General features: G+C 40.2%; 5 protein-coding genes across 5 annotated transcripts; 4 read left to right on the top strand and 1 right to left on the bottom strand. All coding sequences in view use genetic code 12, as the record gives it.

The window, feature by feature from the left end:
- The first annotated feature begins 445 nt into the window (after positions 1-445).
- Positions 446-3,715, top strand: NTH1 (alpha,alpha-trehalase NTH1). The gene has a single exon (XM_064921065.1). It carries the CDS (start codon positions 907-909, stop codon positions 3,367-3,369), a length of 2,463 nt encoding a protein of 820 aa, XP_064771981.1. The 5' UTR covers positions 446-906; the 3' UTR covers positions 3,370-3,715.
- An 863-nt stretch (positions 3,716-4,578) lies between these two features.
- On the top strand, positions 4,579-6,511 carry RJT20DRAFT_131336 (trans-hexaprenyltranstransferase). Its single transcript, XM_064917983.1, has one exon. The coding sequence runs from the start codon at positions 4,843-4,845 to the stop codon at positions 6,307-6,309; it is 1,467 nt and encodes a 488-aa protein (XP_064771980.1). The 5' UTR covers positions 4,579-4,842; the 3' UTR covers positions 6,310-6,511.
- Positions 6,512-7,804: 1,293 nt separating this feature from the next.
- On the top strand, positions 7,805-8,591 carry YRB1 (Ran GTPase-binding protein). The gene has a single exon (XM_064917982.1). The coding sequence runs from the start codon at positions 7,877-7,879 to the stop codon at positions 8,501-8,503; it is 627 nt and encodes a 208-aa protein (XP_064771979.1). The 5' UTR covers positions 7,805-7,876; the 3' UTR covers positions 8,504-8,591.
- A 2,050-nt stretch (positions 8,592-10,641) lies between these two features.
- Positions 10,642-14,577, top strand: PHO81 (Pho81p; the record flags this gene model as incomplete). Its single annotated transcript, XM_064918561.1, has 1 exon — positions 10,642-14,577. One exon carries the CDS (start codon positions 10,642-10,644, stop codon positions 14,575-14,577), a length of 3,936 nt encoding a protein of 1,311 aa, XP_064771978.1.
- Positions 14,578-14,713: 136 nt separating this feature from the next.
- On the bottom strand, positions 14,714-16,885 carry RJT20DRAFT_146878 (uncharacterized protein; the record flags this gene model as incomplete). Its single annotated transcript, XM_064918888.1, has 1 exon — positions 14,714-16,885. One exon carries the CDS (start codon positions 16,883-16,885, stop codon positions 14,714-14,716), a length of 2,172 nt encoding a protein of 723 aa, XP_064771977.1.
- Positions 16,886-17,205: the final 320 nt, after the last annotated feature.

Genomic DNA, 17,205 nt, shown 5'->3' with positions numbered 1-17,205 from the left:
TGCAAGTATTTGCAGCGAGAATGTTCCCATTTCGTGGCAAGTCACACCGCTACAGGGACGGACTATAACCTCGCAAAAATAGCGGAAAGTTAGGAAAAAGTTTGGAACGTTTATTTTCTGTTGAGCAATGAGACGTTTTTTCTAGAGATGGCAAGGTGTGATGGGACCAGCAGCCATGGTGGTTGCCGTGTTATTGTGTTATTATCGTGGTTGTTGTGGTTGTTGTGGTGGTAGCATCTCGGTAGTAAATATTATTTAGATTTTTGTTGAATTTCTTATTCCGTCGTTGTTATTGCATTCGTTGACATCTTCTGCCTCTAATTGCGACCATGCACCAATGCGGAAATCGGGGTAACCCTCTAATAAGCCCGCCCGTCGTCATCTCTTCATAGTATATAAGAATACAACAAACTACACAAATATTCATCTATAAAAAGAAAAGAATCCTCCATATCCGTAGCATCTACACCTCGATAGCTCTCACGCCCTTGCATCGACAGTGAACTCGCTCACAACCACTCAGAACCATTCAGAACCGCCCCCCCTCTCATCCCTTCCCTCCACACTCTAATCCTCGCTAATCCTTCCTCCATCGCCTTATCGGACCGTGAGCCGCACGGTACTAATTCATCGCCTCTGCCAAAGAAAACTGACATCATCATTAATTAATTTCCATCGATAGAGATATATAAATAATAGTGACTTCTTCTTTTTCTTCAGGTATTGCTGGCCAGTGAAAACTACTTCTATTGACCCAGAATAACTGTCGCCGCCGCGCTTTGCATTCATTCCGTGTCATATCCAGCAAATTTCTAGCATTACCCTTAGTTTATATCATCGGTGTATCATCTACCGAGTCTTCCATCGCTTGTTACCTGTCCTCATCGTTTCAAAATTTCTGTGCAAATGAACAACCCCTTCAGGCACCACCGGAGAACCTCCTCCGCGAGTGACAACGATGATCCTTTCGACTTGCCAGAGAACTACTATGGTGCTAAGAACATGCCCAACTCCAAAATGGGACGTGTCAGAACGTTCTCTGTCTTTGAGACTAAACCCCGCAATAAGATGTTTGGTGATTTCGGAATCACAGATATTAAGGAGCAGTCATCGTCATCTTCATCTGCCAATAACTCCAAATCTCCAACTCCCGTGCCTTCTGCTCCTACTCCAGATATTTCTCCTTCAGTCGACGATCCAAAGCCTTCAGCAGTTGCACTTGCACGTAAGCCATCGATTGTCCCAATCTATGGAGATGATTCGTCCACCGAATCCCTCAATGGTAGCTCACAAAAGACTAAAGTTGTTCATCACTTCAGAAGATCTTCTGTCGATGATTCCTACCTCAGACCAAAGAAGTTCTACATAAACGACATAGAATCCACTCTCGATGAATTATTGCACAACGAAGATACAGACAGAAACTGCCAGATCACCATTGAAGATACTGGTCCTAAGGTCTTGAGACTTGGTACTGCCAATTCCAACGGTTTCAACCAAGCGGCTGTTCGTGGTACTTATATGTTGAGTAACCTACTCCAAGAATTGACCATTGCAAAGCGTTTCGGCCGTAATCAGATGATCTTGGACGAACAAAGACTTAATGAGAACCCAGTAGCACGTATGAAGAGACTCATTTCCACCCAATTCTGGAAGTCCTTGACTAGGCAGATCACAAAAGATAATATTGTAGACATGTCCAGAGACTCCAAGATAAAGGAAACATATGTCGACGACAATGGTATTTTGCATGAAAATGCTGAACCGCACCGTATATACGTTCCTCATAATAGAGCGGATCAGTACGAGTACTTCAAAGCTATCAAGGAGAGCAGACCAGATATTTATTTCGATGTTCAATATTTGCCAGAGAAAATCGATGCTAAATACATCAGATCCATTAACGAAAAGCCAGGTTTACTTGCCCTTGCATCAACTCCTGATCCTAAGAACCCAAAGAACATGATCAACCAGCCATATGTTGTCCCAGGTGGCCGTTTCAACGAGTTGTACGGTTGGGATTCTTACATGGAAACTATCGGTTTGCTAACCGATGTCACTCCAACCCAACAGGAACACCTTGTTTTGGCCAGAGGAATGACAGAAAACTTCATTTATGAGATCCATCACTATGGTAAGATTCTCAATGCCAATAGATCGTATTATTTGGGACGTTCTCAACCACCTTTCTTAACTGATATGGCACTTAGAGTTTACAATAAAACAATTGAAATTGATCCAGAGCGCTTGGAAGAGGCTTTAGATTTCCTCCATAGAGCTACGGAAGCTGCCATCAAAGAATATGAAACCGTCTGGTGCGCCAAGCCTCGTTTGGATGAGAAGACTGGTTTATCTTGCTACCATCCTGAAGGAATCGGTATTCCTCCAGAGACAGAAGCTACCCATTTCAATGCAGTATTGAAGCCATACGTGGAAAAGTATAAGATCTCCCAGGAGGAGTTTATTGAAAAGTATAATTTGGAAGAGATTAAAGAGCCTGATCTTGACGAGTATTTCTTACATGATAGAGCAGTAAGAGAATCAGGACATGACACTTCCTACAGATTAGAGGGAAAATGCGCCTACTTAGCCACTGTGGACTTGAATTCTTTGCTTTACAAATACGAAGTTGATATTGCATTTATCATTGAAAGCTTGTTCGGCGACAAGTTTGTATGTTCGACTGGAAGAATCGAGACTGCCGCCCCTTGGGCCGAAAAGGCTAAGGCTAGGGTAGCCAATGTAACCAAGTACTTGTGGAATGAGAAGGATTCGATGTTTTACGACTACCACATCAAGAAAGAAGAGCAATCAAAGTATGAGTCTGCAACCGCCTTCTGGCCATTGTGGTCCAAGATGGCAACGCAAGAGCAAGCAGATAAGCTTGTCAAGAACTCACTTGAGAAATTTGAAGAGTTTGGCGGCTTGGTGGCTGGTACTCTTGAATCTCGTGGTGATATCAATCTTCGTAGGCCATCTCGTCAATGGGACTACCCATATGGTTGGGCTCCACAGCAGATTTTAGCCTGGATCGGGTTAACCAATTACGGATATGATGGATGTGCTCGTCGTTTGGCTTACCGTTGGCTTTACATGATGACTCGTGCCTTCGTTGATTACAATGGTGTTGTTGTTGAGAAATACAACGTGACTAAGGGCGCTGTACCTCATAGAGTCGATGCGGAGTATGGAAACCAAGGCTTGGACTTTAAGGGAGTCGCTACCGAAGGCTTCGGGTGGGTTAATGCAAGTTATTTGTTTGGTCTTACCTTCATGAACCTTCATGCCAAGAGATGTTTAGGAACATTGACTCCACCAGACATCTTCTTAAGAAACATGCATCCTGTTCAACGTGAGCATTTCCAGTAAAGCGTCTGGCTTATCATAATATATCATTTTGTATATATCTATTGTTTATTTGCTATCTAGACGCTATCTCAGCAGGGAGTTCTCCTGAACTCTCTTGAGCCATTGTTTAGAATTTAATACGATTGACACATATTATCGTCATTTACAGATTGTTTTAGTGAAATCGTTAAACATATATAATACACGCTAGCTTTCATTAAGATTCTTGAAGCATATACAAGACAGTTTATGGTACCGTACTATTTTTAGCATATGCAAGTACCGAGTTGATGGAATACTCAATTTTAGCTGTACTACTTTTCACGGCCCTTGTTTTAATGGTTGCTCCTCTCCCTGGTCTCTCTACACTTATAATTGCTCTCAAGAACACCTCCACCAATAGAAGTTATGGCTGCTAAAAAGGAATAACTCCAAATGACTTTTGTCATATATAGGATGCAACCATTAAGTGTAATAACTGCATATTGATCTCAGAAATGTTCCCACACGACACTACAACATGCATTCCTTTGAGTAATATGCACCCCACTACTATATACTATTATATACTGTTGTATGCCACTATGTACTACTACTATATGCCACTATGGTACTATATTACTATATGCCAGTATTAACAAAGTATACCGATCTATACAATATTTGCTATACACTATAAACGACTAAAAACCACTAAAAACCACTATACACCACTATATATCACTAAGTACCACTGTTACACCGCTACACAGCACTACACAACATATTTTGCATCTTTTTTTAACCTCCACAGCAATAACCATTTGTAACAAAGCACCATATATAGTACAATATTTATGTAGCACTATACTATTATTTGATACTATATAATCCAAACATAAAAAAGAAAAATCCACTTCTAGTTCTCTTCCAGGCGATTGCATCAAAGTTCATCCTACTACTTACTGAAGTGCACCTTACTACACACCTACGTCCTCCTTCTACACACAAACGTCCTCCTACTACTCACCAAAGCCATCCTATCATTTTATCCATATCCAATCATGACACACCCACGTCACCACCTATCTATATCAACTAATCCATACTTCAACCACTCCCAAAACACTAGCTTGCTACTTGCTACCCCATTCACTGAAAAACCGTTGGTAACATTTCCCGTTCACTCGCATATAAGCCCATTTATGGTAGCGTCTCCATGGCACGTGATTCCTGTGAAAAATTCATTATGTCTGACTCTCTGAGCTAATTGTACGGTTAAAGTAGTTGGCGGTTAAAGCTCAAGTGTGTGATAGCAAAGCATTCTCGTAGATAAGTGTTCTGTAGTCGTACCCATCTAGTTGTCTTGAACGCTATTCCCGGATCCGAGCTCTTTCCGCAGCAAAGTACCTTCCGAAACTCCATCCGTACAAGACTATTCACTTCTTATAGCCCTATCAGTCCATCTTACTGAAGGCTCACAGCAACAACCACGACTCAACAGCGCTTCCTACGATGAGCTCGGCATTCAAACCAAACCTTCTCGTGAAGCGAAGCAGACTTGTTCTTTCTTCAAGGTACTACTCTTCTGCCTCGGCATCAGCGAAGTCGGCCAATACCTTTAAAACTGCCGTCGAAACCGCAGAGAAGCTCGTACAACCACAATCGAGTTCCACTTTCAGTGATCCATTCTCGATTGTCAGTCATGAAATGTCCAATTTGGCCAAGTCAATTGCCAACTTGATCGGTTCCGGACACCCTACTCTTAACAGAGTCAGTTCGTACTATTTTGAAGCGGAAGGAAAGAATGTCCGTCCATTGATTGTACTTTTGCTTTCCAAGTCATTGGCTGCTATTCCACTCGAACAACGTAATAGAATAAAAATAGATACATACGATGTCACCGAGCAGCCTCACTTCAAAGGAACTCCAACCAAAACCAGTGTAGCTGGAAATTCTGTTGATGACTCGATTTCCCCATTGGCCATTTTGCATGGAATTAACCCCAAGGTGATATTGGATCCATTGTCCAAGCCAATGGACAGATTGCCCCAATTCGACGCGGTCAACGGTATTTTACCTAAGCAGCGTCGTTTGGCCGAAATTGTCGAGATGATCCACACTGCTTCACTTTTGCATGACGATGTCATCGACTTGTCGGATTCCAGAAGAGGAAGACCAAGTGGAAATATAGCATTTACCAACAAGATGGCAGTTTTGGCCGGAGATTTCCTTTTAGGAAGAGCCTCCGTTGCCATTGCACGTTTGAGAAACCCGGAAGTCATTGAGCTTTTGTCTACAACCATCGCTAACTTGGTAGAAGGAGAATTCATGCAATTGAAGAACACTGTTATGAGCAATGGTGAAACCAACAGCATTTCCAATGACGGCGAGAACAAGATTATTCCCGAAGCTACAGGTAAAGTTCCAACCAAACAACATGAATATAGTGTTTCGGCTCCGCAAGAAGTCGACCACATAACAAATGTTAATGCTGCATTCGAATACTATTTGCACAAGACGTACTTGAAAACTGCTTCGTTGATGTCTAAACTGTCCCGTGCCGCCGCTGTTTTGAGTGGTTCGCAAGATGACATCATTGAAAACTGTTACGAATTTGGTCGTAACTTGGGATTGTGTTTCCAGATTGTGGATGATATGCTTGACTACACTGCCAGCAATGCCACTTTTGGAAAGCCTTCGCAAGCAGACTTGAAGTTGGGGTTAGCTACTGCTCCTATTTTGTTTGCATGGAAGGAACAGCCGGAATTGGGAGAGTTGATTGGAAGAAAGTTCAGCGAGCCTGGTGATGTCGAAATCGCCAGAAATGCAGTGGATAAATTCCAAGGTTTGGAGAAGACCAGGGAAATGGCTCAAGAGTACTGTTACAAGGCATTGGAAAATCTCAGAGTATTACCTGAGTCTGATGCCAGAAGTGCCTTAGAATTCTTGACAAACTCCATTTTGACAAGAAACAAGTAAGATTAATAATAGATCCTTAAAGTTTATTTGTTTCTTTCATATAGCCAAAAGTTTAACTTGTATATATTGCAAATGTATAGTATATAATCCTTTATTAGCAGAAAGTTGACGATGTAGAAGTTTCCCTACGTTCTACAAAAAAGATGCTGAATTGTTGAATTCTATAATGAAGAAGTCTTTGTCACTTTGAATTAATCAGCGTTATTAGAATTGTTTAACAACCTCCTTAGCCTAAATGTACATGATAAAACTACATAAACATAATAGGCGATATACCCATCTTGACTATCTTGATTGGTAGCGCGGCCATTTTGCAACAAGATTTTTGCAAGGCTTAAAAAGTAATCAATGCTAAAACATAAAAGTTGATCATTAACTGTCATAATAAGTGTTTCATTCTATAGAAGTAATTACAATGACTTCAGTTGAAGTATTGAAGACACTTTCCGAAGTGTTGATTAACTGGGTAAGAATTGAAATGGCATGGCATTGCCTTACTCTCTCCTTCTTGGTTTGGCATCTTTTTCCCACGAAGACAGTCAGATTAGTCTTTGCAGCTGTCTATTTCATGTATTCGTGGTACAGAGTAGAGAAATTATATGGAGCTTTCTTTAACAGGAACATGCTTGATTTTGACCTTTGTCCAGTCGTATTGCAAGCATGGCTTCCCTTTCAAGCAATTTACTATGAGTTTCCCGAAATAAGACAACTAGTACAGTTAACCCAGCTGGAATTGGTGAGGATATTTCTTCCCAAAACTCGTGATAGAGGAAGAATTTGGAGTTCTAACTGGTCATTAGAGGATTCTGTTAAAGGAGATCTTTAGTTTGGTGAGCTATATTGTACTTCACATTCTTCTATTTAAGAGAAGGGACAAGATTGAAGATAAATAAAGATGAAATGCTGCAAAAAAAACCGAAGTCCTTAGTGAAGTCCTTTGTTTTCTTGGGCCTATATTGTTGAAAGCTGTTGAATGGAAAGCAAAGAACAGTTATCTATGAAACTGCCTTTTCAATCCCGTGAATCTTGCTATTTCAATGCCATTTTTTGGCATTTACCGCCAGCTACTTCTTTGCTTTTAACTCTACAATAGCTAGATTTTTGCCTACTTCAATCAGAGATTCACTATGTGAAAGACTGAAGTTCTCACAGTTATACCTACACAATGATAGCACTCATTGCTTGGTTTTTTACTACTTTAACAACTCACTCCAAGATGGCCCATGACATCCATAAAAAAACTAAGCTAAAATGATCCCTGACCACTCTTCATCACCAAACCCACTGCTTCTCCAATGATGTGATTTGATTGCCTCGTATTTCTTCCACCTCCTCCTCCACTACATCCAACCCCAATACATCCAAATACATCCAATCCCATTACACTTCGCACTTGTTTCCGAATCAGGAAGTCAACATCACACCCACAAATCTGTAAACAGAACCTCAAACGAAGAGGCAGGAAAAAAATTGAATCAGATCTTATGAGGTTTAACAGACGACGGTTGTATAAGTTCAACGTGAGAAGTCTTCTTCTATCAAGCATATTCAGTCTATACATTACATCATGTCAGCCGAAGAAACCAAGCCTGCTACTGAGGAAACAACCACCTCCATCCCAAAGCCTCCAACCGCCAACGTGTTCTCCATGTTCGGAGCAAAGAAGGAAAAGAAGGAAGACGACACTAAGGAAGAAGCCAAGGAAGAGTCCAAGAAGGAGGAATCCAAGACAGAAACTAAAAACGACGAAGATGCTGCCGACGAAGAAGAAGTAGACGTCCACTTCGAGCCTTTGGTTCAGTTGGAGAAGGTCGACGTCAAGACCAACGAAGAAGACGAAGAGGTATTATACAAGGTCCGTGCCAAGTTGTTCAGATTCCACGGTGACACCAAGGAATGGAAAGAAAGAGGTACCGGTGACGTCAAGTTCTTGAAGCACAAGGTTTCTGGCAGAGTCAGAATCTTGATGAGAAGAGACAAGACCTTGAAGATCTGTGCCAACCACTTGATCTCTGGAGAGTACGAATTGAAGCCAAATATCGGTTCGGACAGATCTTGGGTCTACACTGTGACCGCCGATATTTCTGAGGGTGAGCCAGAGGCCCAGACCTTGGCCATTAGATTCGGTAACAAGGAGAATGCCGACAAGTTCAAGGAGCACTTCGATGCTGCTAAGGATGCTGCTAAGAAGTAGAGAAGCAGCAATTGTAATGATGCATTCGTTGTTGGTAGTAATTCGTATATGGCAATGATTTAGGAAAATATACATAATACATAGACGTTATTGTAGCTTGTTGACGTAACGAATAATCACGGAACCTTTGGCAGAGATTACTGTGAGAGGCAGAGGATGGCGAAAGAGTTAGCTGGGAGAAGACATAGTTGCCACAGTCCTACAAGTCTTGCGGACGACTCAATTAAATGAGTGTAATACAGACTATCTACTTAGTATATACCTGAGTTCTCTTATTTACAATTGAAATGTGCCTTTTACCAAATTTGCCATCAACATGAAATATAGTGAATAATGAGAAGTGAAAAATGAGAAGTGAAAAATTATCGAGAATAGAAGACGTGCAGAATGCTTCTTGCATTTTCAGGTTAGCGACACTAGACGGCAATTGCTAATTATGTATAGTAGTATAGTAACGACTGGAGCAATTTTCAATAGTTATAGGTAAAAATTCTTATATTATTTGGTAAAATATAAAAAAAAAATCGTAAATGTATTCCACGGTTTGTTACTACTCTGATGGTAAATGAAAAATGTTTAATATTCCAAGAATTTCGCAGTAATTCCAAAATGTGTGAAAAGTTTATGATGAGTAGAAGTTTATGGCAAAGAATTGTTTGACAAGCAAATAATGGTAGTGATCTAAGTCAAAGCATGCCTTTTCTAAACGACGCTGTAGCACACTATAGACCCATTTCGCTGCAATTTCTCGAAATCATTTTAGATACTAAAAGAAAAATCTGGTGACAGCTGTCTAAGCAAACCCAAATTTGTTAGGGGTCCTAAAATAAAACTTTTCCTAAAAAAATGATTACCACTATTAGAGAGGCTATTTTGATTGGGTCACACATCCTCAGCTGGAAAATGCCACCAGGTAGGATTCAAAAATTCCTGTTGTGTGACAATGCCAGGAAGAAGAATTGACTATTGCTACTTCCTTGGGCGGTTGTTCCGTGTCTGTCAAATTTCCCATTTACGCAGGGAATGATTTTCGCGACACATCCTTGTAACTAAAAAATCTCGGAACTTCTCTGTCGAAATAGTACATTGTCTCGGTATCACGATACGATACGGGGCACTAGCTAGTGCAAGATTCGCAGCACGTTTTCTCATTCACTACGAGCACAGCCATCAGCTTATTACAATACTATTCATATTATGCAACATGTTCTAAAAGTAACGTATCGCAAGCCTTGGATCTGGGATTTCTAATAAATCTGGGTTCAGCAATAGAATAAACAATGGCAATGCTGAATTTTTATTTTATTTCATTCATATTTGAATGGTATACAGCCGTATTAGTGAGAGCCATATTAATTACTTTATCGCTCGCTGCTGATGGTAAATGCAAGAAAAGAGACTTGAGTCAATAGAGTATTCTATACATCATTGGTGGGGTAAATTGGAACAGGGACGTAATAACTCAATGCATACGAAGAAGAACCCGAAGAGTCATAAAACGGCGTCCACTATAGTGGTATATAGCGACCAAAGCATGTAGAGAACGATTTTCACCTAATATCACTGAGCATTAATATAACCTCCAATTCAAAAGAAGCCAGAAGCCTCTTAAGCTTCAACGACACACTAGATCCTAAATATCCTCTATATTCCACGTTCCCCGTTCCCTCTCAACTCTCTATTTCTGAGCCCGTTATATACTACAAAATCACCATAACCATATTGAACTCTTCCCTCCTCATACAATTCCTACCATCTTTCGCACACCGCTCATTTCTCCCACACCATCGCCCAACCACTCCCTCACTTTACAGTCTCTCCACGTGTGGGCTCTCTCGCACGCACAGAGAAAAAAACCACCCAAATTCCCGTAAATAACGTCCGCCGTATGCCGTCTCCCAGTGTCTCTGTCACTGTACTCTTTTATTAGCGCCTATTATTATATTATACACTAATACACGGTTCTTGGTTGTCAATTCTTTGAGCTTACAGCAAAAACGGACTGGTAGTCTTTATCTTTCTTATTGGGACATTCTGGGTTTTCGTTGGTTCGGAGTGTTTATCTTCTTGTTAATAGTCCCGCTAGTTATACTTAAAGTCGCTCCCGCCAGCTTCTCACAACATCACAGAAACTCCCCATGAAGTTCGGTAAGTACCTCGCGTCCCGCCAGTTGGAGTTGCCCGAGTATTCGGGCCATTTCATAGATTACAAGGCGCTTAAGAAGTTGATCAAGCAGTTGGCTATCCCGGCTACAACGGCTACCAAGGATAGCAGTAATAGACCGCTCACCCAGGCAGAAATCCAGCAAACACTTAAGGAGAACAAAGCATCGTTTTTCTTCAGAGTGGAACGTGAATTAGACAAAGTCAACCTGTTCTACCTAGAGAAACAAGCCAATTTGGCAATCAACCTCGACTTGTTGGTAATGAAAAAGAATGAACTATTCAACAAAACAAACGAGTTTATCCAGCAATCTAATCTGACCAACGGATCAGCCTCCAATGCAACTTCAGCCGCCTCATCCAACTCACAATCAAGTATCAATGCAAACTTCAGAAACTCGATCTCATACTTGAATTTGTATCAGAACTTCAAGAAGATTCATCAGGATTTGGTTCGTTTACAGCAGTTTATAGAGCTCAATGAGACCGGATTCTCCAAAGTGGTGAAGAAATGGGATAAACGTTCTAAATCTCATACTAAGGAGCTTTTCATCCTGACAGCTGTCAGCGTTCAACCAGTATTCCACAAGAATGAAATCAACGAATTGAGTGATTTGGTCACCCAATCTCTCTTCGATTTGGAGTCTATCATGGATGGAGATTACTCGTCCTTGAATAGTTTTGCTAGTACCAATACAACTACAGCCACTACTACTAGCCAATCACATATTAATGTTCTTTCTAGAACAAACTCTACAACCAACATGTCCATACCGAATAATGACGGCATCCCATCCACTGGGGATGCTACTAGTCAACGTCACATATCTATTCTGTCCCTTCCTGGCCCTAACAATTTTCCAGGCAGCCGAAACAATTCCATCATAAACCTACAGAACAACGAAATTGACGAGTTATACTCCTCTTTCGTGAATGTAGCCACAATCAAAGATCCAGATTTATCACTTCTTGCTCGATGGGTGGATAAAGTAAAGAGTTCATCGAAAACGTCGGGGAGCCAATCATCATCTTCTCTGACTCTACACCCCAGCCCTAAGCCTTTGAATGCATTTGCAAGATACAAGTTGTCGAAGATTTTTCTTCTTTCTGTGTCGAATTTGAAGATATCAGACACATTCCTTGAGTCATTTCTTGACATGATCCATTACGAGATTGACTTTGCTTTCATCAACGACGAGTTCAATAACAATAAGAATATTCTTCATGAATGTTGTTCCATACCTCCAGCTTCCACCCACGAGAGCAGTCACCATGTCATAATAAATAATGGTGTTAAGGTAATAAACTCGACTGACTCTATTAACCATTCAAGAACATTCATCATCAAGCATATAATGAATAAGATGATTCCTGAGCAGAGGACGAATCTTTTGATATGTAAAGATTTTAACGGGAGAACGTGTTTGCACTATGCTTCACAGAATAATAGACTAGACTTGATAGAGCTTCTCACGCCTTTCTTCCCCAAAGACCACATTGATGACTTAGATAATGAGTCAATGTCGCCTCTTTTGCTTGCTATCAAGCATGGAAACTTCAACGTAATCAAGAAATTAGTGCAACTGGGTAGTAACTGTTTCCCACAAAATGATGAAAGCAAACTTCAGTACTTGCCCATAAACTACGCATGTAAGTTTGGGGACTACAAGACACTTGAGTACCTTCTTTCCTACAGCAAACCAAACAATAGCAATGAACTCATGAACCAACAGGACGTGGAAGGTTTGCCGCCAATCCATGTCATTGCCCGTTCAGGCCATTACAAGTTGATCAAATTACTTATTCAATATGGTGCCGAGATTAACAGATTAGACGGGCTTAACAAATGGACTCCCATCTTCTACGCAGCATCAGAGGGCCATGTCAAGACTGCCCAGGAGTTGGTCAAGTTGGGTGCTAAGTTGAACATCGTAGATGAGGACGGTTACAATGTACTATACTACTGTGTAGTTGAGGGTCATATCAATGTTTTAAATGAGTTGCTCAATCACTACAATACAATTCAATCTAATAATGACTTCAAGAATAAGAAAATTGCTAACATTAATAACATCATCAGCGAAGAAATCATTGCTACAAAGCAAAGCTCTAACAATGACATCGCTAATTCCATGAATATTCTTGGAGAAAATGATGATGACTCCGAGGACAGTGGATCTATTGATAAAAACAACGTAGATAGTATCCCAGACTTGCAGTTGCCGCCACCAATTTTACCATTGCGTAGGTACGGTCATAATTTCTTGGAGCAAAAGGTGTTGATTGAATTAATCTTCCCAACCGATGCAGAGTTTATCAACCTTTTCAATTTGACCACCGATTTGAAACCAGGAAGAATCACCTTGACTTCAAATATTTCAGATATTGTTCCTAGAAATATTTTGCTTCCTATCGGTGGTGACACTAACGCCAGCAACAATTGTGTATTCCAAACTGATGTGGACTCTTTGTATGAATTCCGTATAGACTTTGAGATATTTCCCAAATTTGGTACAAGGTTGATTGCAAAGACGACTGCATTATCATTCTCCCAGATAGATACTTCATCTCCTGAGATAAACTCTATTCAACTTCCTCTATTCGACTTGAGGTTGAGAAACATCGGTGAACTAAAGTTCAATTACCAGGTAATCTTCCCATTCTCAGGCACATTACTTGAAACTTCCAAATTCGATACATATTGGAAATCGTCAACCAGCTTTGTCAACAGACAGTCTTTGAAATTGAATGCTGCAGGCGGATTATCACCCAATAACTTTTTGTCACCTTCAAGTGTACACTCAGTGATAGGGAGTGGGAGCAATGCACCAAAGACTGGTGCTGGCACCAGTAATACCAGTAACTTGATCAGCAACCCACTAACTTCTACCAATGAGCTTGTTTCGGGGTCCGCACCTTCTTCTATTGTAACAGCTACATCTTTGTCAGGAGAATACCTTCGCTTAAAGATTTGCTTACTTAACGATGGAACCCCGGTTGTTTGTCCTCATTGGTCAATTCCAATAACAGAGAGTATTGATTTGTATTTACCTAATTTATCGTTAGATCAGTTGAGTTCTATTACCACCGACTTGTTCGATTACGGTAAGGTCATTCATGATTTGTCTAGAATGACAATCAAAGATATCGGCTTGATCAAAAAGTTATTGAGGATAATTTACTTGCCATTGGATGTTTTGTTAGAAATTTTGAACGTCGAAATCAATTTGAACTTGGAATTAGTGTTCCCTTCGTTATATGAGTTGGAGAGCTTGCCATTCATTGGTAATATTCAACTGAACTTGAACAATTTTATTGACTTCACTTTGAATGACGTTTTCAATCACATCAGGTCTTCCAAACTTAGCCATGGAGCTTCTGGTCGGTCGATTATTTTGTTGTCATCCAACTCCCTCATATGTAAGATTTTGAACTGGAAACAACCTAACTTCCCTGTGTTTTTGATTATGAATGGAATTGCTTACAATAGCCATAAGAGAAGATTCGAGTCTCGAACAGCCAATGGACTATTGATAGATGATATACAGAAAGCCAGATCTGTTGGCCATTCTCCTATTAATCATGGCTCACCATCTTTCAACAAATCATCTGGAGATAAAACTGTCAGTAACCACCAAGAAGTCACTATTAGATCTATTAAAGAAGCAGTCAACTTTACTATTAACAATAATTTGATTGGTCTAATAACATCTATTCATTTGTTAGATTTAGTACCTAAATTGGTTCCTTTGATAAGGTCGAGAGGCTTGGTTCTAGTGGCTTCCAGTGACGTTGGAGATGAAGAGAATGAGGAGTCATTGCAGAAGGAATTGGATTCTTACACGAGGACAGAAATCAATGGTTTGAGATTTGATGATGTATTGAGTTTCAAGGAGGATGTAACAATGTAATTATAATAGTAAATAACTTTTGAGTATAATATATATTTCTATTAATTATAGCTCGAGACCTCAAGAATTCTATGAGAATTCAGATACAACAATGTTCCTTTGATTTATATCTTAAGGCTATATTTTGAATGCTTTATTAGACCCTGTGACGCCTGCGTCTTGGTGGAGGTGGAGGTGGGGTTCCAAACTTTGGGGTGGGAGACCTCGAAAACGAGTCTTCAAGAGAAGGAGGCGAAGTAGGAATTGGTGGATGCAGCGGAGGAGGTGGAGCTTTCTTCTTCAACGCCTTACGAACCAACAGGGATCCTGAATTAATAGACGATGACGAAGATCCATCATGTCTATACAATCCATTATGCTTGCTTCTAGCTGGAACAGGGACTTTTGGCAACGGCTTTGAGTGAAGATACTCATTCGGAAGGTCAAGAATATTACTTGAACTTGGCTCGTGAATACATTCCTTCTGGGTGGTGTTGAGAGAGTGGTGATCAGCCCAAGGAGAATACTTCAATGAATCCGAAGTATCCGCTATTGTCATCTTGTTCATACTCTTGCTCAAGAATACGTTATTATTATTCTGTTGAAAGACATTATTGCTTGCATTTTGTACAGCACGCTTTGTATAGGTTCCACTCGATCGTCTGTACTCTTGTAGATTATGAGAAGTAGTATGCTTGTGGTAGTCACTCCGTGAAGATGTTCTTACAGATGCAACCCTTGTCATGGATGTTCCAATGGAATCGTTTGATGTATTACTTTGCTCCGTCAAATCGCTGGGATCTCTGGTATTTTCAACATTAGTGAGCGACGAAGATGAGGAGCTAGCTGAAAGGTTGTCCAGAGTGGATTCATTCTCAGGGGCAACTTCCGGTTTTAAGATCCCTGATTCAACGGGATTTGTGGGTTTCAGTCTTCTGTTCTTCAACCATGAAATTTCCATACATTTTTTGGCTAACTTGGCTATTACATCCTCTTGCTCTCTCTGCAATTCTCCTATTGACCCAGTAGAGTTAGATGTAGAATTGAGAATGAGATTTTGAAGCAAGTCCAATATTTGGTCACTCTTATAAATCTCGGATTCGTCTCTTAATTGTGAAAATCGTAAAAGAGGGTACATAACTTTTAAATATGTGATCATCAAAAACCTGTTCTCATTACCGACATCACCTGAATAGTCCATGTCATTCAATTCTCTTATGAAAATGTCCACCAATATCTTTAAGTCATTCAAATAAACCAACTTGGTAGTAAATGAAGTTGTGAATACTAGATATAAGAACTTTAATATCAAGATTTTTATGATCTGTGACTCTTCCCTATTAATGTGGTAAATAAGAAGGTTAATGAATCCCGGAATGTTGGTATTCGATGATGAATTATCTCCATTCATAAGACCATTGAAAACTTTATTTCTAATGTCTCCACATGAGTAGGACTTCATCAAGTACTGTTCATTTATCAAAAGAAGCAATTTGAATTCCTCATATGCAATAAGCTTGTCCTCGTCTTCAAAATCGTCACCATCGATGTCATAATTATTAAAGTTCTCGTTTGACAATAAGTATTTAATCAAAGTTTGTATCAACTGAGTGTTATTAGTCAAGCAGGAGAACTCTTCATCAGTTAACAATTCTGAAAAGTAGAGATATTCAAAGAAAATGTCACATCCAAATTTAAGTAACACAAATGACGTCTCTTGTTGAGCTGTGGAGATTACATGTGTAGATATGAAATTGGAAATTACTTCTATGAAGTGGATATCCTGGAGAGTTTTCGAAAGTTCCTTTACCTGTATTGAATCCAATGCCCGAATTTCGGGGTCGTAGTTAGGTTCCAGGAACATAGCTCCATTGTCCAGTGACGTATTCTTTAGTTTCAATAACAAGAGTAAAATTATGCAGAGAAACTCCTTGAGACATTCTGCTTCATACTTGATTTTTTTATCTACCAGGGGAGAGTCTAACTCAGCTTCATTGTTTTCCAATCGTGATTCTGTCAACATTGTGAATGTGCTAAGAAAGGCCAATATTTTACCAAGACAGAACTGGTAATTCTTGACAAATAAGTTCAGCGTCAATAGTTTAAGAGCATAAACTGAAAGTTTATGGTATGTTTTCTGGCTCTCGCCCGATTCCAAGTCCGAGTCGTCTCCTATGCATACATGGTCAACAATATGTTTGATATACAGAGACAAGTTCTCATTACACTCCTGAGAGTCGCTGTTTATAAGCAACGTCACTAGCTCTTCATCAAGTTCTTGTTGTGAGTATTCAAAATCCGTGGGGAATGAAGTGTCCGGACACGGCATGTCGTGGTAGCCGCTGGAGCCAAAAGGAGCGGTGAATATGTTGGCCATCACAAGACGCCTTAAAGAAAGAGAACCAATATCTGATTAAACAGGTGACAGAATGTGTTTCCTATATATATCTGGTGCTTTGAGAGTTTAAATGGTAGCGCCGAGCAAGGCTGGATATGATGAAATTTTGGTATTGTGATATGTGTTGTTATGGTAGCGCTTGATCGGAGATGTCAGATGCGGTTGTGTGACCGGAGTTAGTACTACATTGGACTGATAAGGATGGTTGAAGTTGCGATTTGGGACAAGGTCAGAGATGGTAGGAAGTGTAT

This window comes from Scheffersomyces xylosifermentans (assembly GCF_036884685.1).
Source record: "Scheffersomyces xylosifermentans strain CBS 12540 chromosome Unknown RJT20scaffold_8, whole genome shotgun sequence".
NCBI classification, from domain to species: Eukaryota; Fungi; Ascomycota; class Pichiomycetes; order Serinales; family Debaryomycetaceae; genus Scheffersomyces; species Scheffersomyces xylosifermentans.
Note: the sequence above shows the minus strand (reverse complement) of the source record. Positions and strands in the feature narration are given on the sequence as shown.